The sequence below is a fragment of the Chiroxiphia lanceolata genome, chromosome 7 (genome assembly GCF_009829145.1).
Source record: "Chiroxiphia lanceolata isolate bChiLan1 chromosome 7, bChiLan1.pri, whole genome shotgun sequence".
NCBI classification, from domain to species: domain Eukaryota; kingdom Metazoa; phylum Chordata; class Aves; order Passeriformes; family Pipridae; genus Chiroxiphia; species Chiroxiphia lanceolata.
Genome location: NC_045643.1, coordinates 15,005,059 through 15,026,193, shown reverse-complemented (window position 1 = coordinate 15,026,193; position 21,135 = coordinate 15,005,059). Strand labels below are relative to the sequence as shown.

At 35.0% G+C, this 21,135-nt stretch overlaps 1 protein-coding gene across 1 annotated transcript in view; it reads right to left on the bottom strand.

Annotated features, from left to right (window-relative positions):
* Nucleotides 1-364: 364 nt before the first annotated feature.
* The window catches only part of CERKL (ceramide kinase like), a 53,394-nt gene continuing 32,623 nt past the window's right edge, over nt 365-21,135 (bottom strand). Inside the window, exons 4-13 of the mRNA XM_032693602.1 lie at nt 17,212-17,275; nt 14,101-14,243; nt 8,573-8,647; nt 6,978-7,155; nt 6,615-6,683; nt 6,268-6,293; nt 6,076-6,184; nt 3,096-3,192; nt 1,680-1,855; nt 365-1,135 (exon numbers count right to left, since the gene is read on the bottom strand). Coding sequence (XP_032549493.1) covers nt 1,054-1,135; nt 1,680-1,855; nt 3,096-3,192; nt 6,076-6,184; nt 6,268-6,293; nt 6,615-6,683; nt 6,978-7,155; nt 8,573-8,647; nt 14,101-14,243; nt 17,212-17,275 — 1,019 coding nt within the window. The 3' untranslated portion in view covers nt 365-1,053. The remainder of the gene's footprint in view (nt 1,136-1,679; nt 1,856-3,095; nt 3,193-6,075; nt 6,185-6,267; nt 6,294-6,614; nt 6,684-6,977; nt 7,156-8,572; nt 8,648-14,100; nt 14,244-17,211; nt 17,276-21,135) is intronic.

Here is a 21,135-nt window from a genome sequence, read left to right as displayed (position 1 = left end):
AGCAACAACTTTAAAGGATGGATTTCACATTACACTCAACTGCTTACTGAGGAAAGAACTTAAACCAACTCATTCTAGCCATGACAGTGCAGCTTTCATACCATTATTTGTCAGCTGCCTTCTGAACGATTCATAGATGACTGACCAGGAAAACATTTGTTATCCCCATGGTCCTGCAGATGGAAAAACATGTTGGTCTGCTACTTTTCATCATCTCATAGAAAGCCAGTTCCCAGAAAGAATATAGTCTTAATTTGCTGTCATCTCAAATAATTGTATTAAGTATTAAATAAGTTACCAAAAAACACTCATAAAAATTATGTTTAGGCCCTATAAGGAAATTAGAAGCATTTAAGTCAACTCATAAGTTATTTATCATAATTTTATTCTCAGCAACACTGAAAACTATGCTGAATAACATCTCAGTTCTAGGGTAGAGAAAATACTTATTTTGTACAAAGAGTAGTTTTTAAAATACACTTGAACAAAGAAAAGTTGTAAAGGATATCAGCATAGTCTTTTATATTATTTGCCTAGAAACATTTTGAAAGCAAATATATTAAGGCAACATTAAAAATCATAACTAGAAATAGAAGTACTGGATTAAAAAAATAAATACATAAATCTATATTTTGCCACCATTCTTCAGCATGAGGGGGTACCATACCTACATTTGCCAGCTCTAGTTGAACTGATTCATCTGACAACATGACTTAAAAGTATCTCATACTAAAAAAATCTAGAATAACTTTAAAGAAAAAAAGATATTTTCTCCTACTCTGATGGACACTTCTTGAACCTCAAATTTGTAAGAGACCAATATAATCAATTTTCATTTTTTTCTTGTTAAGCCTAACAGCTTCTACACAGTGAAATACAATCTGGTAAAAATACATAACTTGATAGGAATTTAAAACCAGAAATACTACAAACAACCCAGTTAAGCTTCTGCTACAACAACTGACATCAGTGAGTGCAAGTCCAGCACCTTGGAAAACTTTGCATAGAGGTGAGAAAAGGATTCTTTATTACAGAACTTGCAGTGTGTCCCTTCTATATGCAGTTGCACGTTGCTTGGGAACTCTCCAGGTCATCAGTGTTCACTCCATAGAGATCAATAAGTTGAGGATGGACCCTGTGAAGTGAGGAAGTCAAACTTAATCAAACTTCATCAACTCTTGCAATGGGTGTGCTGCTTTTTGAGGTTAAGGGGAAGAACAAATATGTATGAGCTGCTATATGGAAATAAATCAGGGTGAATTACATTCTGACAATTCCTATAGGGTCATCTTTAGAACCATATATCCTAGAACAAGGCCTACCTTTTATTTTACATACCAGACTGTTACTCCAAGCTCTGTGCCTTCAACTAATCCTGTGTGCATTGCAGAAAAATGAGCTACTGCCCATTTCATTTCACTGATAATTCTCCTTTTTCCCCATGTATTTGTAATCTCTTTCTTAGATACTAGATATGGAAACTATTCTCAAGCAGCATTAATTTTCCCACAATTGAAGAACTACATGTTTTTCTTAACCTTACACATGCTGCTTTCTAACCACAACAGTACTATTCTAAGAGCACCTAATTTTCGTGTTATTTGTGTTATATACAGAAGCAAGACATTTAACTAATCTGTTAGGGGTATATGGTCCCTAAATGCACTATTTAACCTTACCGAACATGAACTTCTGATGCTTCTTTCATTAAATCTCCATCTATATTCCAGGGGTAATTTCCTTCTGAAGAAGCAGCATTCAGATCTGTATTTTCTTTGGCATCCAGTCCACTTTTAAGCCTTGGTTGTACTTTTACTTCTTGAACTGTGTAGGTCTCAACAAAGGGAAAATTGAACTAAACCAAACACAGATATATATTAAATGAGGATGAAAGATAGAGGTAGTATCTTAGCAACAAACTGGATTACTTGAAATTAAAAAGCTGGAAAGCTAGCCTTTTTTTTTTTTTTTATCTTAAGTAAATGGGAACATTTAACTTGAGCTTTGACCACATGAGCCATTATATATTCCAGCTAGCATTTATATATTAACTTGGTTTTTTTTATCCTAAGTATTGCTTTATAAAAAACAGTACTGTTCCATTTGCATTCCCATATTGGGCTCAATCAATCTACAGGTGAGGTGGTACATTTTGCACGTGCCAAATACTTTCAGGAAGTGTTTAAGTCCAAGCAGATTTTTTCCTGTGCTCTGTTTATCTTTACCAGTAATCTTATCTGAAACCAGGCTAGTTAGAACTCTAGGAAATGGTCATCTTAAATGTGAAGTAGGGCCCACATCTCCTTGTCTGATTTCTAAACACAAAGGCAGAGAGAAAAGCAAGGCCTTCCTCCAAAAGCATAACTGAAAAGCTTAAACTATTTCCTATACTCAGCTGTTAGTGCTGTCACATGGAATTCTTAGCCACCTCTCCCCCAAACTCTCTGACTGTTGATGAATTCAAACACCAACCTTCCTGTTAAAGTGATTTCACATAATCCTGGAATATTTGAATGAGTACCAATGTGCTTAGGCTATGCAGTGGGTCTTTAGGACAGCAATAAGATCTGTGTTTGGATGCTTCATTCTTCTCTTCAAAGACAGAATAACAACCACAATTCTAAAATGCAGTTCTGCAAACATTCATAACTAGATGGAATGCATACTTGCTGAAAATCAATGCTCATAATCCACTGCTACCCGCACAGCATGCAGTGATCTGCTAAAATTATGAACTTTACCAATTTCTGACAGAGCTGCATGATGCTCCCTAGTCTGCGTTCTTCATCTCTGTACTACACAAAATTCTGACACAGCATGGATTTCCTTATTGTGGTGGAAGGGCTTTACACTCATGAAACTATGGTACAACACAAATACAATTTAAACCACAACAGATGGACTGAAATAGGCTAATCTGTATTAGTCTAGTGATTTAAAAAAAAAAAGAAAAAAACATCAGATAAAAAGGGGGCTAATGTATTCTGACAGGAAGCTAAGTCTCCTTATGAGGATGCTAACATTAACTCTTGCAGCCTGTCTACTTTTGTGATTAACTGTTCTTTTTATAATCACCAGAAAGAAATTAACAGTACCTGATTTTTTACACTGGTGTATCTTTTCAGATGCTTTATAAACTCTGTTCGAGAAGTATTTTGTACAACAATAAGAGCCATGCTTCCATTATTCAACCTGAAAAGAAGACCAATTTAGTTCCCAAAAGAATATTCATTAATTTGGAAGTTTGACAGGCTCTTCAACAGTCTAGATTAAAAAGAAAATAAAAGAAAGCCAACAAGAGTAAATTAATAGAATAGTGTCAATTTTTTTTAACATCTTTTTGCCAAGTCCCAGCCATGGACCAATCTAAATTATGCATTGGGGCTATTTATCAGATATATTTGTATCATACAGTGTAATAATAAAATTCTACTCCCTTATCAATATCCATAATTTATTGAACACAATAATATAATCTAAGAAAACCTTTCTTTTCTATTTAACAGATGGTTTTTAAACACTGGGGATCACAAATTTATGTTTTTACTTTTCTCTCCATTGAAACATAACAATTACCAAGAGTGCTGTGAGGCAAAGCTTTACCAAGAAAACAATCCCACAGTGCCTGCAAGCACACCCCCATCATATACCCCAGTGCAGATGGGTTCATTCACCCCCTCCACTAAACATTCACACTGCCCTCACAAAGATTTTGATCTTCAACTGTGCCACTATGCAAACTCTCTTAGTAGTTCTTAGTACAGTTCTATTTACATATTTCACAAAGCACATAAAAAGTTAGACTAAGAGAATTTTGTACTAAATAAAACAGTCACATACTAGAGACTAAACAAGACAAGACCCTACGGTGCAGATGCTCAGTGGTTCTAGGCATCCAGTCACCATGGGTATTTTAGCATCTTTGAGAATTTGGGTCAGACAATGAGCCAGTATCAATTCATAGATTCCTTCATGTGTATTTTGAGACAGAACCTAACAACTCAAATCTCAATTCAATTGTGCCTATGTCGCATTTGAGTTATAGAGACAAATCAGTGTTCAACAAGAGTATCTGATGAACACGACAATCACTGATGAGACTATGTTCCATACAGAAATGAAGTATTGCATATCTTACGAATATATATGAATACATATATTTATTTATCTATTTATCCAACATTTATCCGTGGTTGGAAAATATCTTACGAGCATGTAAAAAAAAAACCAAAAACTTCCAGCCAACCACCACGGATCTCTCCTCATTGATAGTTCTTTGGTTACTGAACAACTGCATCAAGAGTGTTCTCAGACTACGATACAGCACTGCCTAGGAGGGTAATTTTTATAGAGACATTAAACAAGTCACCTGGCATAGGATTACTTTGCTGATTGAGAAAAAAAGTGATGGTGACATTTAAAAAACTGCCTCCCTATCATATTTGTTTCAATAAAGCGGAGAGCAGGCTACTGGGCAATGCATTCAGCTCTGTGGCCTTTCATCTTCAAAAATGACTAAGAATTCCCATTAATTCTCCTGAAAGCCCAATCTGCAGTGAAGTGCAACGCTGATGCTGTGAGAAACACGCATCCCACACAGCTCACACAGTGCACACAGTTAAATGTATCTTGACAAGTTTCTGCAAATTTAGACCAGCGTAGCTAGAGTTACAGGCAGCAGCCAAAGCTTTCATTCCACTTCAAATGTCTTCACATGGTAGAAACTTCTTGGGGAAATAGGAGAGACAGAAGAAACCTAGTTGAGTTCCTTCTATAGTGGGTCTGGAGTCTCTAACAATTAGTGCAACACTGATGTTTCTCATATAGAAAAGACATACAATCAATATGCTATTCACTGTGACAAGTGAAGCACTTGTTTAGAAGTCTACTGGCTGACTTAACTCCTAAGATTATTTTTAAATAGAGATGAAAGGACAATGGATGTCCTTATATGAAAAGACAGGGAGATTCACCAAGAAGCTACACTGGTAGAGAAACAAGCTCATTCAAACCTGCAATAATTGCATGGAGTAGTCACAAAATTTCATCATTGAGAAACAGGGGCCAGAACACATGGAAAGAGAAAGTAAAGCTAGAAGAAAATAATTTCTTCAATTCTTGTCAGAATTTTTCTGCTGACTGGTATACAAATGCACTAAATGGAGAATAAAGTTCCTAAGAGTCGATAGCATTATGGCACTTTCTGAAGAAGCATGAGGTTTAGCGGGATCCCAGTAGCAAAGAAAACTTCTCAGTAAGAGTTTCATCATAAATATTTGTTTCTATATTGTTTCCAAGAAGTCAAAATCTACTGGTTGAACCAGTAGTTTTGAAGAAAAACACCTAATCGATTCTTCTCTATTTTCACCTAATGATAATCAAATGAAACAAAACAGACTCATTCCATAAACTTTCCTAAGTGCTGGAGATTTTTTGATAAATATACATGCCTGCACACACACGCACAAGAGCAACTACAGAGCTTGTACTTGCTGTTCTGCTTAATCACCAATTGGATACCCTGTATGTAGAAGCTGTATTTCTCAAGTTCAGAGGGAAAACAAAAAAAAACAAAACAAAAACAACCACAAAACAAACAAACAAACAACCTAACAACGACAACAACAACAAACAAAACAAAACAAAAAAACCCCACAAGTGAATAGCATGGGGAAAAGACTCATATTGCATTTTTGCTGGCTGTAAAGCAGAAGATGAGGGGTACCTTTCTATTTGAAAAAATAAAATAAAATCCAAGAATGAAGTTTCCACATATAGCCAAATCCTATGACAGATGATTGCTCAATGACTACTTCTTAAGTCAGACTTGCCAACTAATTCAATCACAGCAATTATCCACTCATTATTCTAGTTAGACTGCTTGACCTTATTTGCCTGATCCAAAAACTGATTACAATTCCTGGGATTATCGAGTCTGCTGCAGTCTATTCTCCCTCCCCCATTCCAGAGGGACTAGACTACCTAAACATAGGCTCATATTCTCGGAAAAGCCAAGGTCTTAAGGTAAGATGTCAGAATTTATAGACATGACTAATTCTCTAAACCCATACTGACCTCGTATTAGGTGCCAAGCCTCTTGGTGCCATTGAACACAGACAAGGGATTGCCATAATGCTCACATTCAGGAAGTGACCCTGAATTTTCTGCCATTGATCCGTGCTACCTAAATATAACAGAGTAATTCTATATTACTCCAGTTAATCAGCCACAGTTGGTTTTTAAATAGTCATAGAAGTAAAAACTCACCTTTTTTTATTTTCTCTTTCTTCTTTCTAAAAGGATGGAAACATGTAGGTAAAATAATTAAAGTAATTTTTGCACATTTAAACAATACATACTTTAGAAAAAAGTAATATATTAATGGAACAGAACAAATCAATACTACTGAGTGGAAGACTGCCTTGTAACAAATCCTCCGTAGTCTACAGGGAACACTTTACAATGTGTACAAGTTTGCAGTTGTCAAAATAAATATTTTTTTTTAAGATTGTATTTGCCTGTTGATTAAATTTGAACAAAAATAAGAAACTATACAATTTTATCTTCAAAGACATTTTTGCAGCTTTGGAATTGTTTGACTCAGTTTTACTTACCTGTCATTCTCATGAGAGTCTTCCTGTGGAATTTGTAGAGGTAGAAATGATAATTCACATTCCTCTGGCCTAGAAAATATTTACTATCATGTAATATATTAAATATTAAATATTTACTATCATGTAAATCAATACACTGACTGATAGACTTTGATACAACTTAGGATGATTTTAAGACAATGTTGAATGTACAGAATTTATCTCCTCTTTAACATGTAAGAGGGGTATACGTCACATCTGTCTTAAACCTGTCTGCAATTAAGATAGCTAAACTACTGCTGCCTTTGTTTTTATCACATTAATTATTGCATTTTCCTCAAGAAAATGAGAAATACTAGAAAAATATAACATCTTATGACATACCTGAGATCCGCCAGTGTTTTGATAAAAGCAAAATCCTTCCGCTGACTGGAGGGCATCCAACGGTGCTTTTCAGCCAAAGCCAGAGTTCTCGCACCAAAACCAAACATAGCTGAGAACCCAAACCTTAACAGCTTGCTTGGAGTACTGAAGGTACAGACATCTACTGCCTGAATATGTCCTAAAATTTCAAAGATAAAGAACAGAAAATAAAAATAGCGTCTGTGTTGCACAAGAAATACAACTTAATATTTCTTTGTCACGTAATTTAGCTGGGAGAAAAAAAATCTCTACACTCTTCTCTCTTTAGGAAATCAAGTTTACTAATGGAAACCAGAATCAATCGAGATATAATTAAGACTCTATAAAAGTAGTCATTTCAGGTGCTTGAAAATGCTAAAGTTATGGTGAAAATTCAGCTATTCATAAGGCTGCAAAGGGTCTGACTCTTAATTCTATTCATATTTTTAATAATTAGTATTAAAGAAAATGTAATATTGCTAATATTTGCCTAAATATTTGCAGCCATTTCACCAAATATCTATAATGATTGAACATCCTACTGGAGGAAATATGGGCACTCAAACATAGGTTTCAAATGTATTCATGTTTACAGTTATAGAATATAGACATCTAATTCTCTTCAAGATAGGGTATATACGTTTTTTTTCTGTAATAGAATCTTCAAAGTTTCCATTAGATTGAGTGTTTCTGAATTTATAAAAAAGACAGTTTTAGATTTTGGCTGTGAAGACTTGTTTATGACTATTTAAGAAATAGAGCACAGGCTCTTCCACTGCTGACTGCAAGGCCTAGAAAACAGATACTCAAGATGGACATGCCCCATTATTTTATTTTTTCATTAAAAAAAAAAAAGTCCTAAAGAAAAATTGTTGTGCAAGCAATATTAACATTGCCTAAGTATTTGCTACTTCCTAAGACCCCAAAATAAGGTTTGCACTAGCAACTTAGTTTTTCCTTTTAGCATTTTCACATTCAAAACCCTATTTATTGTGCAGACCAAATGGTGAGACAGTTTTTTCTACTAATAAAGCTTTCTTATAAAGCTGTTAGTATTTAAAAGAACTCTACCTGGAGCTAAAAAGATGAATGCTACTTTCTCAGAAATATGATAATACTTTCCTGAAAGGTCCAATCCTAATCACTTCCTCAAGTGTTTTCTGTGTTTTCATATTGTCTTCAGCAGGTACATTAAATTAAAATAATCCAGCCAATCATTGCATAATAACACACACAGAGTAACACTATTCACACAGTCAAGTCTGGAAAAAGTTACTTTTTGCATTAAAAGAACATCAGCAATAGGGCACGAACACCAAAATCAGACATTATTCCATGGCAGATTTTAGTCACCAGAAGATGAGGTCCACAGCCTTTGCTACTGAACTATACACAAGGAATGATAACCTTTCCAGTCCACTACAAATCAGGATAGAATCATTTGGGTTTAAAAGCCCTACAATATAGTTTATAGCAACAGAGCATAATGTTATGCCTTTACTGAACAACTGATTAGGGCAAACTTCTAGATGCTGCTTTATTATTTAAAATCTGACAATGTATGTAAAAATATTTACCCATTATGATGTGCAATGCTGCAGTTACCACATGCTTAATACCATAGAGCGTATGGGCCAAAATATTAGTAGTACCTGTAAAAGTGAACACAAACTGCTGTAAAAATATGAGAGACACAGAATAACAAGAAAAAAAAACAGAGAGCATTTTTAGTTACTGCATTTAAAAAAAAAAAAAAAAGCCTCCCCATAAATTACATAGTCTTGTTAGCAGCAGAAATCCTCAATAGTATTAAATTAAAACCTTTAAAACTTCCAGAGATCTATAAAATCTTCTCTGCAAATTCATTCATATGTGCCATAAAAACCAAGGGGGTTGAAAAAAGCTTTACAAAATTGCCTGTTTGGTGCCTGTCAAGGCACTTTACCTGTGTAAGAAACAGATATATATGTAAATTTTGCCCTTCTGCTTTAATGTCTAGGACATAAAATACCGTGTATCAGCTGACTTTTAAACATCAATTTATTTTTTAAATCCTGAAGAAGGAACAGTTATGTCTTTCCTAAATGGGTATAGTTTTAACAGAATTTAAAGTTGATTTTTGTCATCTCTTGCATTTCTTAGCCAAGCAGCAGAGCCTCCAGAAAAATAGAGAACCAGGGCCTGCCATCAAGCAGGCCATATTTCTTCATATCATTGATTAAGGGATGAATAATTCAATGACAGTTTAATTAAAAGAACAAAAATTATAATAGAAGAATTTAGAACCTAACATTCTCATAAAGAAATGATCTCACATACATTTTCAAATTATTTTCTGGTTGCTTGAATTCTTTAGTTTCTGTTGCTACAGAAGCAACAGATAATTCTGGATGCTAAATCTGCCTAAAGTTTTATGGAAGCATTTAAACTTGTTTTTCAAAAGTAGGAGAGAGAAGAGAGGAAAAGGAAAGACTATCACATTCCAAATAAGAGGCACTCAATATTTAAATATACACTTTTAAAGCATCATGTACCAGATTGAAAAATCTTGTTTATCCCAAAACTCTGCTATCTTTGGTGTCATGCTATTGATAGAAAAAAAACCCCTGAATTTGCAAAGACTGATGTACATAATTACAAAGTTCTAAAGGTATCATGTCATTCTTATTCAGGAATATATCCTTTGATTTTTTTCAATAATTTCTCTCAATAAAAAAATATAAAATAACTGGAAACCTCAGTATCTCACAGATCCCCTGTTAAGTCCCTGAAGCATCTTAGTCTCTGAAGATAATGCAGAACTTCATGGAAAGCGGCCATAACATCAGAGAGAGGAGCTCTGAGTAAGGCTCTCAGGGTTCCTTCTAAATAAAGGAAGTGAGGCACATCCTCAGTGAGCTAATAGATATCTAAAAGCTACAAAACCCCCTACATTTGACCTAAAAAGCGATTCTCCACAAAATACTACAAGTATATGCACACAACACCATTTCACGTCTGAATGACTTCAGAGATTTAACTTCTAGATCCAACCTGTTCTGCTCTGCCATGAAGCTAGCTAAAGATATAACTCAAAAATACTCAAGTATTTCCTTTAATCAAAATTTTACAACTCTTATCAACTGTTATGGGTATCTCTCCAAAACAAAGGAAATCACACACACAAGCAGCAGATCATCACGAGTCAGGTTAATCATGTTTATTTCCTGTACCTTGAAACAGGGAAGTTGTTATTCTGAAAAAAAACATCTTCTTTGTCCCTGAAGATTAAGTTAATAAGAGAGAACAAGGCAGAATATACTTCTGAAGATCAGGCTTGGTACGTCTTAAAAGTTCAATTCCTCATTTAAGAGTAATTTATCAATACAGATGGCAGCAAGATACCAAATGACCACAGCTGAAGTCAGTACCAATCTTCATACTGACTTTAATGAGAGTTAAATCTCATTTCTACTAAACAGGATAGGCACAAGTAATTTCATCCTTCTCTTAAATCTGTGGAGCTCATCAACATTTGCAGAAGTAAACAAAGAAAAATCCCACCCTTTCAGGACTCCTAGGAAGATAAAACAAGTTCTATCTGTGCTAAAGAACAAATACCACATTCACCCTTCTACAAACTGGAAATCTAAAACAAGCACAATTTTGTCACATTCTCTAAAAACCCCTCTTAGTACATTCCTAACAGCATTTCTGATCCAAATAATGACTGAATAATGTGTCTCATTAACTAGGTCCTATACAAACAGGATGGCAGACAAAATAACCCAAAACAAACAAGCAAAACAAAAACATGCAGCCTATAAACAAAGTGAAAACAAAAATAATACTACAAGCTTTTCTGATTTAGGTGGTGATTCAATAATAATGGTATTAATGCTATTATTCCTCCTCCCATGTAAACTTTTTCTTCCCTGTGTAAGCTCAAGGTATTATTTATGAATAATGAGATGGTTCCCCTGAATATTATCATATTACTACAGAGACTAACTTTGATGCCCTTGTATAGCTACTAACACACTACTAACAGTCACATTTTCAGTTCTCACTCTAACTACTCAATTTACTATAAAAAGCTTTCATCCATACAATTCAAGCATTTCTGTCACCTGCATTTTTTTAAACAGAAACAAAGAAGATTTTATTACTCAAAAAATACAACTCTGTTCAAAATATCAACCCATTTTCCTGACATTACAAACAACTTCCTACAACCTCCTCCCTACGAGATGTGCAATAAGCATCACAGTAGGGACAAAGTATCTGCAGGTCATGTAAAGCATGACTGATGAAGGTACCAAACAGAAATTGTAGAGAAAAAAATTGTCCTTGGAAGTGCAAGCACTTCTGCAGTACAATTAACTTAATTAACCAGACGACATGAATATTCATAAGGCTGTTAATGTCTCCCCCATCCAAACAGATAAATGTGATGTAATGACTTCCTAGTCAAGCATAGCTAAAATTCCGTTGAAAACTGCACCAACATTTTGGTTCTTCGCCTGAAATATCACAGAAATTAACACTCCCTCAGTAATATTTTATTTTCTGAATTAATTGGAAATCATGAATTTATTTAAATGAACCATTTCAGACCAAAAGGTTCACAGCCATCAGATATAGATTGTCTCTTGTTCTGTAACAACTGGATAGCTTTTTTAATGTCCTTCCAGCTCCCCCCTCCCTTTCTCCATTTCCCCCTCTGTACAGTTTCTTAGCAGTAGTTCCCATAGCAACAAACAGTCTTGCTAATGGCCAACAGTACAACTGCAGCCTTCCCCACATCTCGTCTATTTGATTTGGACCAGAATAAGGCAGCTCAGCAGAGTATTTTAGTAAGGGCACACTCCCCTCTGAACCTTTCTCTTCAGGAGGTAAACTGCTTCAAGAGTATCTCCTTCCCATCAAGTTGACTGAAAGTTCAAAATGCTGTCTCAACTACTTATAACAGAGGCTAAAACCAGATTTTTAAGCCACTCACATAACGCTATCCTGTAATACAGGTGCTGTTTCTACTCAGCTGGGGAATCCTATTATTTCTGTACAATGGATTTCTGGTGGGGAAAAAAAAATTAATTGACCGTTGAGTTCCATCTTCATGAGAAGAAGGACCACACTTACCTGTTTCCTAACTGACTACCTCATGGATTATCAGCAATATGTAAATAAAACAAACAATAGATTATTTTTAAGAACTTATTAAGGAGTTTCTCACAATATAATTTTAGAAATTCTTCTCATCCTTTTGTAACAAGCTGTACAGCATCCTTTTGGGTTTACAGGTCCTTTTTGATCATGACATATTTGTCTTAAACTGAAGGGAGTAAGCACTAATGATGAGACACAGCGACCTAAGCACAACATGGAGTCAAGTGCTGGAGAGATTCTCATCACCATCAAGATATTCACAGTAACTGAACAGTGATTCACATCACTGAAGTGATGGCCCAACTGCTGTACTCAAATTCATTAGCTTCATGTCTTTGAGATTGCTACCTCTTTTACAAATACATTTCCAAGGGTTTTTTAACTCGGAACAAAGCTAATGTAATGTCACACTTTTACAAGCAACTAGTCCCTGTCTTCATGATGCTTTTGTAAGTGCAAACCAAGTCAAAGCATTTAAAATCTTGCTTGCTCAGTTCAAAGTGACTTGCTCCATTTTTTTGTAGAAAACAAAATAGCAATTTCGTGTTCAACTGGCTGCAGGAATTTTTTCCTTATTAATTAGAAACATCTGAGAAACTATATCAAGTAGTCACATCAATCATCCACATCAAAGAGTAGTGTCCATGCAAAAATGCCCCTTCTCTTTTCAAGGGAAGCGATTCATATTCCAGGCCAGAATCAACTCTGACTGTACTGATTTTGTTGGTTTTGGCTGGGGTAGAGTTAATTTTCTTCCCAGTGGCTACTATGAGACTGTGTTTTGGATTTGTGCTGAACACAGTGATGGGGTTTTTTATTGCTGAAAGAGCCAAGGCCTTTCTGTTTTCTATGCTGCCACACTGGCAAGGAAGTTGGGGGTGCATGGGAGGCTGGGAGAAGATACAGTGAGGCCAGGTGACTCAAACCAGCCAAAGGGATATTCCAGACCAAATGACATCATGCTCAATATATAGAGTGGAGGGAATAAGCAGGAAGTGTGGAACATTTGGAATGATGGCATTTGTCTTCCCAAGTCACTGTTATGAGTGATGGGGTCCTGCTCTCCTGGAGATCCTGAGCACCTGCCTGCCCATGGGAAGCAGTGAATTAATTCCTTGGTTTGCTTTGCTTATATGCACAGCTTCTGCTTTGCCTACTAAACTGTCTTCTCCTCAATCCATGAGTTTTCCAATTCTCTCCCTGATACTACTGGTGGGCAAGTGAATGAGTGGCTGTGTGGGGCTTGGCTACTGGCAGGGGTTAAACCACGACACAGTTCCACCTAAAACCTTCCTGCCTGGGCCAAGTTATACTCCAATAAGGGCAAATACAAAAATTGTGAGGAGAATGGACGCACAACCCCCCCAAAAGCAAGCAACCAACCCAAATCACAGCACAAGATGTAAGTAAAAGTTAACAAGGAGCAAAAGGATTTTTCAAGAGAGAGGTAGAGATTTTCAGGTCTGTAAGAGTAAAGAATAGAAAAAGCAGGGGTTTTGGTACATTTTTTTTTTTTTAATATAATCCACAAAACATTTTTCTGGGACACCATTTTTAAACAGACCCTATGCGTGAATCCAAGAGAGAACCCTGCCAAGAAAACAGGAGAGATGCAAGAAAGGAAAATCTAGAAAACAAAGTTTTCATATGGTATCATTTCTCTCAGGAAATAAGGGCAAAACTTGATCTTTGCGTGAATCAGCTGAAAATTATTTTATTCTTCCTCAGCTTCTTCCTTCAGGCAAAGAGCTCATCTGTGCCATTACTATAAATCATCATTACAATTTAAAATCTAGTCATTTGTAATCAATCTAAATCACTAATTTAGGACATTTATTCCCTTAAGTAACTGAAGCTTTAGCATCAAGAACTGCCTTCAGTAGCCAAAACTGTAAAACACGCCAGAGGGACTTAAAACAGATGACTAACAAAATATAACAGTACCTTTTGTTCTCACCTGCTGGTATTACTCCAAGAGGAACTGGTGCTCTAACAGGGTTTGATACATAATCTGTGTCTTTTCCAGCATCTATCTGGGCTCTAAGCAGTAGACCATGAGCAACTTCACTGACAGATCCATCACCACCAACACAAACTACCCTGTTACAAAACAAAAAATATACAGTTCAAAATAAACTCTTTCATAGCTGAGCAAACAAGTGGAAGGCAGCTACTACACACCATATACATAATGATATTTCAAATAGCTAAAATCATTCTTTCAGAACAAGCTCGGGCTTCATTGTCACATCAGTGAGTGTTACCTCATGAGATATGCATCCTTATTTCTGCTTTCAGTCTGAGTAGGAGTAAATATATTTAACAATTATCTTACCATATCACACATTATGCTCATAAACTGGTCAGATGGAAGAACCAAACATAAGCTTAAGTATCTCAGTGAAAAAGCTCTTTACATTTTTCAGTGCTGACCCACACTATCATTCCAATGCCTTTTAATTGCCCTTATAATAACAACTCACCAAATATTACAATAAAATAAAAATAAAATAAAAAAATACTTGAAAACAGCTATTTTCACACACTGTGTAGGCAGTTAAGGGATTTAGTAAGGTATAAAATCCTAGTGCCAGCAATCCTTTGCATGAAGGTACTTAATCACTGCTTCTGGAGTACATAATTAAACTCCCACCTGCTGTGGCTACAGAGAGGAATGCATTTGTCTGTAAAAGCTCTGTTGCAGCAAACCTTTTTTTTCCTTGTTTTTGTTTATTTAAATAGCTATTACAGTGATTCTCCAAATTATTAAACATTTTAATGATAAAAATAGTAATAATACATTTCAAGTATTTGTAATATAAATGTCAGAGTCATTTTAGGAGGAACTCCCTTAAAATATAATTTTTTTGTATATCTATATGAATGCAGTTGTACAACTACATCCAATAATTCAACTAGATAAAACTAGTAAGGTCTTTACAAGAAAATACTCATTATGTTATAAAATGTTTAAATTAAATTACGCAGCTCCCTTACTTTTATTATTATTTCCAAGGTGGTTTTTAATTTCTAATTTTCCTCTGTCTAGCTAAACACTGCCAACGTTAACTTAAAAATAAAAAATAGAATATATAGCAAAAGTTCGAAGCACATTTTCTTCCTCCTCGTAATCTGGAGTCATTACCTGTCTTTTGACTCCTTTTTTGTTTATTCCTAGTCTTCAAAGTTTCTCCCGCAGCATCAAAAACAGTTAATTTTTGAAGTCTGATAAACTGTACACCTGGAAGGACTTACCTGATTGTCCTCTGGCTATTAAAACTTCAAAAATCAGACATATTTTGTTCTGATTTTGGAAAGCTGTGTTTGTTGTAGATAAAGAGTCCAAGGAATAACAAAAATGCTGATAATTTTGATTTTATTATTTTAGTATTGAAAGTTACCTTTTTGGATGGAAACAGAGATACCATCAGGGACCTGGGATCCCAAAGCTAAGCAGTGAGAATCTGCTATGCATAAGGAGCAGAAAGTCTCGAGCAAACAGATTTCACTTCGGCCACAAAGAAGGCTTCTTACAGGAAGAAACATCTATCCAACCATCAGACACAACTTTCTCAATCAACTTATTTTCTAAGTTTTGACTTAACCCAGGCTACTCTTAATATCCTGAATACCCTAGGTTCCAGATCAGGGAAGAAATATATGCATGTACATTGTCTCTTTCTGTCACTGTACAAACAGGAAAACGCAGCTGAGATAGCAGCACCACAAATGCCCTCTCTCTATTTGTCACCAAGGCTCAGCCACAAGACAGGGGTAAAAAAACCACACTGTCATGCTGACAAAGTGCCAAAATTTCCAGTGTCCTTAAAAAGTGGATAGCAAATACGGTGGAATATGTAAGATGTATGACATGCCACCAGTCTCTGCAAAAAATGTGGTAACTGGAGAAATTAGAGAAAAGAAATTTTACGTACAAACAACTTTGACAAAAAATTAACAAATAGGAGTGTTGCTCACAGAAAGCACTGAGATATGAACTCTCAATTTACTACTGCGAATAGTAAGCTTCAATTTACTTCATATGCTGTTTAACACGTAAGGAACCATAACTCAAAGAAAAAAAAAAAATCAAGCTCCGAAATTTTAAAATTTAATGATTTTAAAAAATAATGTTTTAAAAAGTACATGAAGTTTTATTTTACACCAGCTAAAAGGAGAGACATTAAAATTCAACTGCCATCAAATACATGGCTATTTAGTGCATTTAAATTCTGATAATTTAAGATGTTTGTTGCGCTAAAATGCAAGTTTTAGAATTGACACGGTAAACTTCATTTTATTCATTACCTACTGTAATGAATAAAAAAAAGACTGTCTTGCCCTTTCTATATTTTCACTTGAATTAGCTTTCTGTCCATCTAAACTAAGCAACACTTGGCAAACCCAAGCTGAGTTAGGGTAGCAGATTAATGCACACAGGCACAGCCTTCAGCCCACACCTAACTTGCCTCCAGTTGCTTCTGAACCTGGGTAAAACAGGTAAGGTCTATGTGCAGAAACAGCACAAAAATTACCTTACCTCTTACCACCGCACACAGTGCCTAAAAGGAGGTACAGATGTGTTTTTCTAGAAAGGACAGGGATCTTTTCACCTCAGAAATCCTAGCATCATATTGACTTAAGGGTTATATTCTTCCAGCTTCTTCTGCTCCTGTTTGCCCTTACAGGGGAGGTACTCCAGTGACTCTACCCAAAGATGAAACTATTTAAATATGGCTCAGAATAGGAGATGTTTGTAAAGAACATACAATCCAGGCTTTTTCTTCTTTGTTTTCATATTCTTGCAAATACAGAGACTGAAAATTTCATGAAGCATATTTCAGAAAGGTTTACGCTTATTTACCATTATTTATGAATCTAAAATACATATCTGTTGTCAGTAATTATTAAAAACCAAAGCATTTAATGAGAACTCATTTTCTCATGTTTCATAGATATGAGAAACAGAGTAACTCGTGAAATGTCTACTAGCATAGATTTGATTGGAATACAAATAAAAAATAACGTGACGAAGTTTACTAACGTTCACAGTCACTAACCAACTTACCCATCAAATGCCTGGAGTTCACATTCTTTAAGTACTGAGAGAGCATGTCCTTCATATTCAGTTACTGTGGAAAAATATTAATTATCAGCAGATTAGATAATTTTAAAGCATTTTCAATTATTTTGCCCTTATAACATAAGGAACACAGAGTAATTCAATACAGATTAAGGATTTTAAAAAATAATGTTTTAAAAAGTACATGAAGTTTTATTTTACACCAGCTAAAAGGAGAGATGTTAAAACTCAACTGCCATCAAACACATGGCTATTTAGTGAATTTAAATTCTGATAATTTAAGATGTTTGTTGCACCAAAATGCAAGTTTTAGCATTGACACAGTAAACTTCAGGAAAATAAGCATATCCTCAGTAAAGACTGAATTATTTCAGGATCAATCAAATTTAATTGCCTTTGTGTTAGGATATGCAAATTGCTAAATCAAAAATATGAGGAGTTAAACACAGAAGTATGAAATCAAGCCAAATACCAGTGACAACAGAATATAATACACAGAGGAAGGTGGCACAAGTATACACCAGAGTTCATAGCCTCTGGAGGAAATGAATCTGTCACTCTACATTGATGTCTCTGTGTTTGCTGATACTCTATATAGCACTGTAAATGCCAGTGAAGACAGGATAAACTGGCATACTACAGATGGCACAAAGCATCATAACTACATTTAGCATTTTCTAGGGCAGCTTTGCCAGAAGAGACAGCCCAGCTGCAGCCACCCATCAAAGATTTTTGCTGACTGACATGACACTTGCAGATGGATTTTTTGTGTAAGAATGTGCATCATTATATGCAAAATTACATTAATCTTTCATGCTTGTCTGTCCCTAGTGCTTGCATAGTTCAAGGCTTTTCTCCAGTGTTTCTAAACACTGTTAAAATTATTAGTCTTGGTGTCTAAAACAATCATTCCGTATCTGTACCTGTTCTAACAGTATTGCTACAGACTACTCAAATGCTGCTTACAAGAGCTGAAAATACCCCCCTCTCCTTATGTATACATACACACAAATATGCTTGTATAGATAGTGAGTGTATATATCTTTTTTCCTAAGAAATAAAAAGCAAAACAAAATCAAAACAAAAGTGATAAAACTTTTACACTTCACATTAAACAATTATGTATATAGACACACACACACACACATATATATATACACACATATTGCATGTAACTTCAAAATCCCCCAATCGATATTAGCAAAGTTCTAGTGTTTGTTGTTTTGAAAATTTGTAATTAAAAACTAGAGTTATTTTGATTATATCAAAGGCAAGGAATTATCATTTTGCTGCAGAAATACCTATCACTATAACAACTCAGGAATTATTGACAGCAATTACTTTCATGTAGGGCCTCTTGGAAGATCAAAGCACAATATTTAAGCTACCATATTCAGATTTGCATCAGCAATAGGAATGATATTTTATCAATACCTGTAGACTGTGCAAAAAGTGACCAATAAAACTGCTCATCATGCAAAAATGTAGAAAGGTTCAAATATCTTAGCATTGCTTAGCTGCGAAATAAATTCTTCCTATGAGAGCATACAGTTGGTTACCAGGTTACATGCCTTTTTAAATGAACATGATGACATTTAGAAAGTTATGAGTACAGTCTAATTAAAATCGAGTAGTAAATAAGATTTATTTTGTAACAGAAAACATGCCCAGTCCTTTCCTAATGTAAGTAAGTTATGCCTAGTATTACAAAATTAATTCACTCAAAGAACAAGGACATGAAAATAAAGAGGGCTCATGTCTACAGAGAAATCAATAAAGGCAGTAAAAATTACTAATGTTAGCCAGATTGATAGCAACTCCATCCTCTTTGCATCTAGTTGCTTAAGTTTGGAAATTAAGTACAAAGAATATTGCAAGGCTTAAGATTGGAAAATTCCAAGAAATTTAAAATTTGATGAGCAAATGACAGAAGTACACAGCATCTATTTCAAAACATCATGACAAAAAGGCAATGAAAAAATGAGGTTTCCAGGAAAAACTTTGTGAGAACATATAGAAAATCATTCAAGTAGAAAAAAAACTTTAAAAAATCCAACATAGACATAAAAAGACCATGTCTAAAAAGTTTTTTGCAGGCTTGACAATCTCCAGAAGGGCATGTATAAATCATTCTGATAGCTGGAAAAGAAGTTAAATGTTCGAATATTTGGCCCTGTTCCAATTTAGGGGAAAAAAACCCAAACAAACAAAAACCCTACACAATATATTTTGATAAGAGGAAAAAGCTTCTTTTGTCATTTGAGAAAGATCCAGATTACATATTTGGTAATTTACTTAATATTTTATATTATTTAATGATTTTTCAACCACTTCTAATGCATAATTGAGAAAGTCTTTTCTTTTTCAAGGACATTTTGTTCTTTAGTTTCAAGTAACAGCATTCTGAAGGAAGGACACCAGTGGTGTACCTCATTTGAACAGTCACACATACTCCAAAACATTTTAACATCCTATCTCACATAGCAAGCAAGAACTAAGGGTTCTGCCTCTACATATAGAAAAAGCAATATGCAATTAGTTCAACACTTCAAAACACGGGATGCTTCCCTTTGACACCTAAAAATGTTAGCACTCATGTCACAGACTGAAGTCTATAGGATTAGAACTGCTAGTGATAACTTTTTTTTTATCCTGTGTCAACACCAGTTCATCTGTTGTTATTTACTGCACAGTAAGTTTAAACCAATGCTATTTATCCAATCCTCAAACACTCTTTTTCCCTTTGTGATTCTGCCCTAAAAATGGGCAGGCTTACTTGTGCCTAAATGTCAGCTTGTAACTGTGCATAAACAGAAGCAAAAGAGTGAAAACTAGGATGACAAGTGAGACAAGCTATGATTCTGTCAGGGTTTCCTTTATTTATTTATACTAATGTATTTCTAAAACATTGGCTCCAATTATCACTATTTGTCAATACCTGCAGGTATCTCAACACTGGAGTAAGCTCTTGTTGCACTGAATTTTTGGAAGAGTCACTGTTCTTACTGTAGCAGCCATAGCCCTGCTGTGGCACAAAAGATTGCCAAATTCTTAAAAGAATGCATAAAGACCAGATTTTAACTATTGCTTAGCCTTAGCTACAGTTAAAAGTACTGTTTCAGTTTAAATTTGTTAATTTCCACTTTCTAATGCACTAAGCACTTCAGAGATTTGTTTATTGCATGTAACCAAAATAACCCCAAAACCCAACAAAACACAATCCACTCTGTAAGACCTTTGGTTACTTTTACTGAAATTATTACAGCTGTCGTGCATAAAGTAATTTGGTAAAAACACACAAACAAAAACCCTACCAAAGTTGAAGATAATTTGAAAAAGTAAATATTACTTCAGAACTCATTTATTTACGTACGTGCCTTTTAATCGCTATGTCCTTGAGTAGGAGAGAATACTTCCTCTCCAGACTTGTAAATACATAAGTTTATTCCAAGAGAAGTTACAATGAAGAATAAGTTCTGGCAAGCCTGATCACTGAGGAAGCCACAGCCAGCTACCAATGCTCAAGATTGCATGAGGAGAGCTCTGTCTTTCAGCACTCCACTGTCAACCTTTGATGGTTTGAGGTTTTTTTCAGTAACCTGCAAGCCTTGCACTGTGTATGCACAGGTTCAGATTTGCTACAAGGTTTTTGTATACAATGAATTTTAAGCTTTAAACGTGTGTATGTGGAAAAGTCTAAATGTAAATTATCTTCAGTGTAAAAATTGTACAAAAGCCTTCACAATTTCAGTATCTAATACACCATTGTACACCACCAGTTATCTAAATATTGGCCATAGTCCAAAAAAAGCAGGAACCACAAGATACACACTCCAACTTCACATAATCCAAAACAATTATGGGAGGAAAAAACCCTGCTCAAATTACTTGAAATAAAGCACTCAATTT